Source organism: Ahaetulla prasina, chromosome 3 (genome assembly GCF_028640845.1).
Source record: "Ahaetulla prasina isolate Xishuangbanna chromosome 3, ASM2864084v1, whole genome shotgun sequence".
Taxonomy (NCBI): domain Eukaryota; kingdom Metazoa; phylum Chordata; class Lepidosauria; order Squamata; family Colubridae; genus Ahaetulla; species Ahaetulla prasina.
Genome location: NC_080541.1, coordinates 162309979 through 162320589, shown reverse-complemented (window position 1 = coordinate 162320589; position 10611 = coordinate 162309979). Strand labels below are relative to the sequence as shown.

Sequence of the window (10611 nt, the reverse complement as noted above, 5' to 3'; positions counted from 1 at the left end):
TTCAGGACTACAAAACCCAAGACACCTTGCTTTAAGAGGGGGCGGAGTTGGTTTGCTGTTGACTCCAACTGGTGGGATTTCCTCCCCTCCTTACGATGTACCGAAGCGCCTGCTGCCGCTGCGCGCAATTGGGCAGAGTAATTGGGAACAGTTTGCCTTTGCGAAGCCTCTTGCTCGCTCTCTTTCTCTCGCTTCTCTTAAAGGCGCAGGCGGAACTGAGAAAGTCTCGTTTTTTCTTTTGGATCGAACGGACGAAGATCGCGAATATGTGAAACAATCGGTCGACTATTTTAAAAAACGCCATTTTGCGGACTTTATTCTTTTACCCCCCCACCCCCACCCCACTTTCTTAGGATCTGTGCGCTTGCTTTCTGTTGCTCAGAGAAGCAGGGGTGAGTGAGTCGGTTGTTTCTTCTGCTTAGCAGAAGGGCTCTTTCTAATCGGGCGTGTGCCTTTTGCGAAGGGCTGATCCGAGTCCACGAGAGATAGCAATCGGTCCTTAAAAGTTTGCCCGGGAGCCGCAAAATCTGACCCTCTGGGTTCGGGGGTACTCAAGAAGCCCGGTGCTTGTAACTTCAGCGTTTTGCTCTCCCCCCCCTTTTTTTCCCCTTTTTCCTTTCCGAAGAAAGTTTTCTTGCGACTTGCAAGGGAACAGGTCCGATGGTTCAGAGGCTTGAGTTGTTGTTGTTGTTGTTGGTTTTTTTTGGGGGGAAGAAACTCGCTCACTTGCAACTCAAGAGAAAGTGCCCGGCGGACCCCTTCTTCCTTAAACTTTGCAACATTTTCCACCTCGATCTTCGGCTTTCCCAGACGCGCGTCTTGCTGGGCTGAGAGTGGGGTGGGGTGGGGGGGAAAGGGTCAGGAAGTGACAAACCACCATTCAGCCTTCCGCGCTCCCGCCGCTGTGGGGCAAGCATTCCTCTTCGGTGTCCAGGGGTGACAAGGGAGGTGGCGAATTAGAAAAGTTTAGCTTCGTCAACGCCATCGAAATAATACTCGCTTCCAACTACCAGATCCCGATCCCTTTCTATGCCAGGCTTGCGGGAACTTAAAACCCGCCGGGTGGTCTTACGGATCTCTGGCTTGGAATAAAGGGGAAGTTAGGAGAAACTTGAGTCTTGGGAAGCGGGGTGAGGTGGGGGGGGGGGGGCTCCTGTTTTTATCTCGCCGTCGGCCCGGGTGCCGGGTTCCGTCTTCCTTTGCAATCGGAATCCCGGCGCTTGACTCTTGACTCTTTTCTCCTTAGCTAGATCGCAATGGCTTCCAAGCTTCTGCGAGCCGTCGTCTTGGGTCCCCCGGGATCCGGCAAAGGAACGGTGTGCGAGAGGATCGCCAAGAGCTTTGGCCTCAAGCATCTTTCCAGCGGGCAGTTTTTGCGGGAGAACATCGGGGCGAACAGTGGTAAGTGGCTGAGAGAGACGACGGGCCTCTTCTCGGCTTGCTTGCTTGCTTGCTTTTTCTTTTGGTATTCCAGTACGTGTCTCTTTGCATGCAGGAGAATTTCGGGCAGATCGGACCCCCGGCGGTAGACCGAATCTGCACGGAGTTCTAAAAAAAAAAGTGCGTGTGGATCTTAGCACTTGGAAGGAGTAAACGGATTGGCCTGTTTTTTTGTTTTTTTGGGGGGGATGCAGGGAGGGAGATAGCGGGTGTGTGCCGTTTTAAAGAGTTTTTGAGTCTGCTGTTTACGGTCTATGCTTTGAGTATTGGCAAATTAGGATCTCGGGCAAATATACCAGTCAGGCAAGATAAAGATTTTAAAAATGGTACTCTAGGAACTTATAAAGGGGAATGGAATAACACTTGGTCTGTCTGGTTTTAAATGCTTTGATCCGAAGTGCCTGCATTACAGCAGGGTAGAATCAGTTGCATTGTGTGTTATATATCCTGTGCCTTCCTACAGATGCATTTGACTCATGCATATCTAGTAATAGGCTAATAAAACAACAGGTTCTGTGTTTCTTGCTAAGACAGTGTGTACTTGACCGGTTTCACTCTTTTAAATAAAGCTTTCTGGAGATACTTACAAAGTTAAGATATATTGGACTGTTAGAATTAGCTACAATCCTTCACCCATTTCTCTGAAAGTGAGCTCTGTTGAGCTTAATAGGGTTTAGTACAGCACTATATATGCACATGTAAGATTGTGGTCTAAATGAAGTAACTTTTTTGAAAATAGATAATTGTATATGCATATTTCTGAGAGTAACTTTGAAATATGGAAGGAATAATCCAAGTAATCCAGTACATGCATATTTTTCAGAGTAATTTTGAAACATGGAAGAAATAATCTGAGTAATCCAGTAGTTACTTCAGACAATTTAGTATTAGGCATTTAGTATTTCTAATAACTAGGAGAACAACAGATAGTCTTGTTTTGCTACAGTCTCACTGAACAATTTTGGATTTAAAAAAGTAACTTTACGACACAGTCTTTCTGTTTATAATCTTTGCAGCTCTATAAAGTAAAGTAAAGTTGAAGTAGGATTATAAACACTGTCATGATTTCACCTAGTGATCACTTTGCTTAATGACCAAGTTGCTGGTCCCAGTTGTCATTTAGAGAATAGACCCTACTATTTCAGCAAGATCTACTACTGAGTAGTGGGGGGTAGGATTCAAGGGGGAAATGCTCCCAGATGAGACCGGATCATGCGATCCGGTAGCGATCATGGCCGGTAGTTCAGCGATCTGGTTGCGATGGCGGAGCAAAGCTCCGCCCACCCGCCCGGGTGTCATTACTTCCTGGTTTTAAGTAATGTGTTTTTTACCTTCTGCGCATGCACAGAAGGTTTTGCGCATGAGCAGAAGGTCTGCATGCATGTGTGATAAGCGCAGGCAGCACATGCACTTCCGAACCGGTAAGGAAGGTAAGTAGATTTCACCCCTGGTAGGATTATAATTCAGGCTGTCAAAGTTGTCGGTTTTGTGTGTGCTCTTCTTTGGAATTTGGATTTCTGCAACACTGTAGCATTAGCCATACTACAACAAGCAAATATAGATGCTTATTGCAAATACATGGTTAAAGAGCCCTTTGGAATCTGGAGTCTTACTTGACTTTTGTGCTCCATTTTAAAAGTTGTGTTCCAGAAAGTAGGTGGACAAGGGAAATACTGTATTGGATTAAATTAGAAACAAATTGATTTAATATAGTTAACATGATTAGTCTTTTACTATGCGATGAATCATTTTTCTTTCCTTGTGTTACAAATAATTATGACTCTGCATTTTAGAACTGCCTTAGGGCTTCATGCCATCCTTGATTTGCTGCTTGGGCAACCAGATTTAATTTAGTTTGTAAGAAGCTATTATTTTGACACTTTCTTCTTTTGTAATTATCTAGAATTATATACAGTGATAGTAATGTGTACATGTAGTCTTCGACCTACGACCACACTTGAACCGAAAATTTATGTTTGCTAAGTGAGACATTAGTTAAATGAGTTTTGCCCCATTTTACAACTTTTCTTGCCATAGTTGTTAAGTGAATTGCTGCAGTTGTTAAATTAGTAACACTGTTGTTAAGTCAATCTGGTTTTCCCATTGACTTTGCTTGTCAGAAGGTTGCAAAGGGGGACACAGGACCCACAGACACTGCAGCTGTCATAAATGTGAGTCAGTTGTCAAGCATCCGAATGTAAACACATGACCATGGGGATGCTGCAAAGGTCATAAGTGTGAAAAATGATCCTAAGTCCCTTTTTTCAGTGCCACTGTAATTTGAACAGGGGCCGGAATAGCTCAGGCTGGTAAAGCCTGTTATTAAGAACACAAAGCCTGCAATTACTGCAGGTTCGAGCCCGGCCCAAGGTTGACTCAGCCTTCCATCCTTTATAAGGTAGGTAAAATGAGGACCCAGATTGTTGGGGGGGCAATAAGTTGACTTTGTAAATATACAAATAGAATGAGACTATTGCCTTATACACTGTAAGCCGCCCTGAGTCTTCGGAGAAGGGCGGGGTATAAATGTAAACAAAAAAAAAAAAAGAACAGTCACTAAGTGAACTGTTGTTAAGTCGAGGACTACCTGTGCTAAAATTGTGCTTTGCATCCAAAGCTTTGTTAGGCTTGCAACTGCTGTCATTTTGACTGTCTATGGGGTGCAATATTCTTGTCTCCTGACATTACCATCAATTTTACTTGTTCATGTTATTGAATGTACAAATGATTGATTCTCTTAAGCAGCATTAGTGTTTCCCATTTGATTAGCCGATATTCTATTAAAAATACAGTGAAGACCGTTCTTGGAAAAATGCAATTGTCAAACATTGTGATAAGTAGAAGGGCGCATGGTTCCTGAAGTATGAATTTCGTTATTAGTATGAAGATGACCTATCTAATCTACTGTCATACATCTTGCATTTAGGTTTAGAAAACAAGATCAGATGTGGTTGCTGCTGCTGTCACTTTCTGTGGCCACTAATTTAGCAAATCAGCTTTCAGGACCTCTGGTATAGTATTCAAAATTAGAATTAGAATAGAATTTTATTGGCCAAGTGTGATTGGACACATATGGAATTTGTCTTGGTGCATATGCTCTCAGTGTACATAAAAGAAAAGATAACCTTCATCAAGGTACAACACTTACAACACTTAATGATAGTCATAGGGTACAAATTTAATATTTAATGATACAACACTTAATGATAGTCATAGGCTACAAATAAGCAATCAGGAAACAATATCAGTATAAATCGTAAGGATACAAGCAACAAAGTTACAGTCATACAGTCATAAGTGGAAGGAGATGGGTGATGGGAACGATGAGAAGATTAATAGTAGTGCAGATTTAGTAAATAGTTTGACAGTGTTGAGGGAATTATTTGATTAGCAGAGTGATGGTGTTCTTGTGTCTAGTTGTTCTGGTGTGCAGTGCTCTATAGCGTCTTTTTGAGAGTAAGTTGAAACAGTTTATCTCCAGGATGTGAGGGATCTTTAAATATTATCACGGCCCTCTTTTTGATTCATGCATTATACAGGTCCTCAGTGGAAGGCAGGTTGGTAGCCATTGTTTTTTCTGCAGTTCTAATGATCCTCTGAAGTCTATGAATATCTTGTTGGGTTGCAGAACCAAACCAGACAGTTATAGAGGTGTAGATGACAGATTCAATAATTCCTCTGTAGAACTGGATCAGCAGCTCCTTGGGCAGTGTGAGCTTTCTGAGTTGGCGCAAAAAGAACATTCTTTGTTGTCCTTTTTTGATGATGTTTTTGATGTTAGTTGTCCATTTTAGATCTCTTAAAGCAGAGAAGATAGTGGCTCTTTCTAGTACTTTAGAATAAATCCATAACTTCTAATACATGGGTGTCAAACTCGATCGTGTCATGTGATTTATCATGAGTATCACAATGTTTTTTGCCTTTGTGGAGCTGGGGTGACCTGTGCATGATACATCTGGCCCATGGACTGCCATTTTGACAAGCCTATTCTACAGTGGTGGGTTTCTACTGGTTTGCCCCGGTTCGGGCGAACGGGTAGTGGCAAGTGACCCAGACATCATCATGGTCACTCTGCGCATCCCCAGAAGCACCACATCCCGAACCGGTAGCGAAGGTAAGTGGAACCCACTACTACTGTTCTAATACATATCACTTTGATATGTTTCGAAATCTTGCGAGTTGCAGGTCAAATTGTTGCATCATAAGTCCTTGAATCACATCGACTACAAAAAGGATACAATCAGGTTATATATCCATTCCTCTTTAGGAACCCCCTAGTGTTATTTTACAGGGCTGTGCAACTTTTTAGTCTAGTTTCTCATGCTATAACATCTTATTTATAGTTTCCATGAATTATTACAATATATGTTTTGAGGATCAGGATAATGCTACCATTAGTCTACCATTAGTCCTCTGGTTATTAAGTGAGGTTCCATTGTTCACTGTGCGCTGGGAAGTAAATGCCAGTTTCTTGCAAAATCATTGTAAACTGTGGTCACATGATTACAGCAGTGCTGTAAATGTGGGCCGGTTGCCAAGCATCCAAAATTCAGTCATGTGATTGCAGGGGGAGTAACATTGAACTTTAAAACTGGGGGGTAAGTAGCTTTATGGTGGTCATTTTCTTTGAATGGTTGCTAAGCGATCAGTTGTATGCTCAGCTGCTACTACCATTTTCTTAACTAAATCTTTATTTAGTTATTGGTTAGTATCCAATCTAGAATAGCCAACTGGTTTGGACAGAGTGGTAATGGTAGTATTTAATTAAGTGCAGTACAATTAATTGAAGTAAGCTGGAATAAAAAAATCACGCAGGTCTTACTGACCTTTGAATGTCCAGGTGCTTTAAGTAAGACTGATTAAGTAGGGGGATAAAATAAAATAGGAGCATTGGCATTTAGTAATAAAAATATATTTTTAACATTCAATAAACAACTTGTTAGCAAAAACAAAACATTTTTTTTCTTTTTCTTTATTTTTGGTGGTTTTGAATAACTCTGACTCCTGGCAACTATACAGACAAGTTTGTGCAGTTTTCTTGGCAAGGTTTTTCAGAAGTGGTTTGCTATTACCGCTTTCCTAGAGCTGAAAGAAAGTGATTGGCCCTAAATCCCCCAGCTGGCTTCGTGCCTAAGGCAGAACTCAAATTCATGATGTATCAGTCCCTAGCCAATGTCTTTAGGTCAGCAACGTTAAACACTCAAAGAGCTACAAAGGTCCTAACCTGAAGCCCCCCATTCAATTCTGGAGCTGACGGAAGTCCGATTCCCCCACCATAGTGTGTCTTCCTAGTGTGGCGTCCTTTTTCCTCTACCTGTCCTAACTGAAAGTCCTATCAATTGTGGAGCCGACCAGCAACAGGGAGCTGCAGCAGAGGGATGAAAGAGCCACATGCGGCTGCAGAGCTGCGGGTTGCTGACCCCTGATTTAGACCAGGGGTGTCCAAACTGGCTGAGAAATTCTGGGAGTTGAAATCCACGAAGTCTTAAAGTTGCCGAGTTTGGACACCCCTGACTTAGACCAAACCACTTGTTTTTCTCTCATAAGTTCTGTAAATTATGTTTTTCTACCCTTGGGTACTGTATCTGTTTCCGAGTTACAGTGATCTTCTTTGCTAATTGTGCAAGGAAGTGAATTTAATTCATTCTTTCATCTCAAAGAGATGAAAGTAGTAGCTAGAGCTGGGAGAAATGCTTTGGACTTTTCTAATGAAAGTAGCCCCCATCAGGAACTGGGGGAAAAAGCTGCTCTTAAAGCATATATATATATTAACTTTGATGTGTCAACTTCTCAATTTCAAACTTTTAAAAAGTTTGTGTGGGCAGGCTGTTTTAATGAATAGTAGAGAGATGCTTGTTCCTATGAGTTCTGAAGCACCTCTGAATCCTATCAGAAGCTTACATAGAGGGCCCTCTTCGTACAATAAGCTACATTGGCAATGTCAGTCAGATAAAAGCACTTGTGCGATCCAGAAAACTTGGATGATCAGGAATATTTGAAGAAATTCTTATTGTGCATGGCCAACTTGTGACCTGCTTGAAAATGGAAGAAAACACAATTGGCCGGTTTTGCACTAAGTTTAGAACTGGTAGTTTACAAGTCTTAATGGTCAAATTCACACAAAAGCCACAACCGTTCAGATCACATCGTGCACCCAACTTATAGAAAGCTGCTTTATCATCCGTTCTTTCTGGAACAGAAAAAAAAAGCATGCTGGAATTCTTGTTGAACTTGGACTTGTTGAACTTGAACTTGGACAGGAAATAAATAAAACGTTGACATCAGGACACCAAGACGTTATGCTATATATTGTTTTTTCTGGTTAAATAAAGCATAATCTTTTACTACTGCTTTTAACACCATCCTCGGTAGCCATAATTCTATCCCATTTCCTATTCTGACAGACAGAGCTGCTGTTGTAACTTGATTCCTCCTTGAGGTTCCTTCACCAGTGAGGTATCTTGGAAAGAGATCTATTTGTTTTTAAACTTTACACAATTTTTCATACACCAATATTCTGTTGTTGAACATTCTTGGCCTTGAATTATAGAAGTGAGAGGTAATAAATTCAGGCTTCATTTCATTTGATAGGCTGTATATAAAAACATCCAAAGTTTTAATGTCATGGCTTTTTGACCTTTTTCAAGGAGCCAAAAGTTGAGGCTGAATAGCATCTGCTGTTTGATTTATTATACCTCTGTGCTCAAACCAAATTTGTGTAGACTTTTCTCTGTCTCTTTCTCTTTTTGTGTATAAAAATTATTGTAAAAGAGCAAATGTAACTAAAATTATTGTAAAAGAGCAAATGTAACTAAAAGATATAAATCTCTTTCTCTCTGTGCAAATTATTGGAGTTTTATCTTTTGGTTGCAGTGACATTTGCTATTTTATAATAATGCCAAGTTCAATCTTGATTTCTACATGCATATGGACATAATACACATTATAAATCTGTGTATTAAAGACTTCCTATAAGCACAATAATAAAATGGAATATATCTCAACATTGGCCCAATTTAATATCCAAGGTATTTGCAAACTTGGAAAACTGCTTAAATCATTTAGAGGTACTGCTCAATTAGTGAACTCCTATACCTAATTCTGTCTCTCATTTCTCCATTTTCATTCCCCCCTTTCCTTTTTTCAGCAATGGCTATGTATATCTATATTCTTAAGATTATAGTCCATACAGTGAGGCAATATGCTATGATACACAAAAGCTGATGCTACAATAAATGTGCTGGTCTTGCTACAAGAGATTAATACGGCTATTTTTTATTTTTATTTTGGAAAGGAGCTACTTCTTAGGGATGGTGTTTTGTATTTTGTGTTGTTTGCTGTTAGATCTTAGAGAGGAAGAGCTTTTCTTGATCTGTTTTATTCTTTGATGGTTCATGGATGTTGCTATCTTCATTGACTCTTCATTGGGGTTCACATGTGACAGTGGGATACCAAGGTACTTGTAGTTAGTCTGTATGTCTGCTTATGTGGCACCCCAAAGGTGCTTTTTCAAGAAGCAATGGGAATTTCTTTTTTTTAACCAGAAAGTCCAATTGCCTCTTTCAAAAGTACCTTTGGGACAACTATGACCTGGATGACTGAGAATCTCCGTAAACATTTGGCCTGCTGGTAGTTCCACCCCATGGTCTTAATGACATCCAAATATCTTTACTATTGATCTGTGTCAGTGGATCAGTGAGTCAATGTTTTGTTCGCTCTTAACATACAGATTGATGTCATCTATGTAGAGGAAGTGACTAATGGTAATTTCTTTGCTGGTCTGTGACCATAACGAAAAAAATGTAGTTTCAGTCTTGAAATTTGTGTGTGTATGTGTATTTAAATTTTCATCTAGTAATGGTTTATTAGGACACCATTTTGAAATTGTAAGATCTAAAATTACCATTATAAAATATTTTCTTTTAGTCCCACCAGAACATTACTGGTAAACATCATCAAGAATCTTTATTGTGACTTCCAGGATGAGTGACTGATTTTGATAGTTGAGCTATAACATTCTTAGTGCATTATTTACTTTGGCTGGTGTTGAATTAACCATAACGAATGGTTATTAATGTACAAGTTTGTTAAATCAGTAGCTCGCTCTTGATTTTTCCCCAAAGGAAATAAGATGTTTTACCGTGAAGATTTTAGACTAGGTCACAATGGAGCCAAAACTGTATTATATATTTAAGACAAAAAACTAGAATTGCTACAATGTTTTTAACTTTTAAAATAACAGTTGTCTGAAATGCTGTTTTGCTCATCATAGGAGAGACATAGTTGTTACAGTGTATTTCTACATTTTTATCTATCCACGAATCTGCCATATCATTTACCTTTTGGGCAAGCAGTTTTAATGCAATGCAAGTCAGGACTAGTGGGAAAACGAAATTAGAAAAACAGGATACATGGCAAAAAAGGAAATTAAGTAAATCTACTAAATTCACTATTTCTTCCTGTGCATTTTTATCCACATGTCATAGATATATGTAGAACAGTGTTTCCAATCTCGGTGACTTTAAGATGGCTGGACTTTAAATCCTAGAATTCCCCAGAGGTTTTAGAAAAACTGCTCTGCGTATATCTGTGACACTCTGTATCAACATTCTTTTTTTATTCTGTTCCATACAGCTTACATTCCTTTTTTTATATATATCAGTGTTCGTGAACCTTTTCTGTGCCGAGTGCTGAAATGGGAGCACACGTGGGAGCACCGGAAACCGGAAATAGCAATTCCCCAGCACGCATGTGCGTGCCAGGAAGCTAAGCTTCCAATTTCCAGTGTGTGTATGTGTGCCAATCACCTGTTCTTCCAAGTTCTGGCATGCATGCATGCCCAAAGACCAGCTGGCAGGCACGCATGTGTGTGCCGAAAACTGGAAGGTCAGTTTCCTGGAGTGTACATGCATGCCAGGGAGCTGCTCTTCTGGTTTCCGACACTCCCACCCACGTGAAGACCAGCTGGCCACATATGCGTACTGGAACCCGGAAGAGCAGCGGGCGACAACTGGCATGCTTGGAGAGATGGTTTTGCATGCCACTTCTGGCACGTGTGCCACAGGTTCGCTATCATTTATATATATATATATATGTTTTCTGAGGTTTTCGCGGGTGTTTGTATGTAGGTCTTTGGTTATTTGGGTTTTCTCCCGCGTAAAATTGGAAGTG

General features: G+C 40.5%; 1 protein-coding gene across 2 annotated transcripts in view; it reads left to right on the top strand.

The window, feature by feature from the left end:
• The first annotated feature begins 94 nt into the window (after positions 1-94).
• AK4 (adenylate kinase 4) overlaps positions 95-10611 on the top strand; it is a 38880-nt gene continuing 28363 nt past the window's right edge. Inside the window, exons 1-2 of one of the 2 annotated variants that reach the window (XM_058174568.1) lie at positions 95-392; positions 1251-1401. In XM_058174568.1, coding sequence (XP_058030551.1) covers positions 1257-1401 — 145 coding nt within the window. In that variant the 5' untranslated portion in view covers positions 95-392; positions 1251-1256. Of the gene's footprint in view, positions 393-1246; positions 1402-10611 lie in introns of both variants that reach the window. The other variant, XM_058174569.1, reaches the window with a different exon arrangement.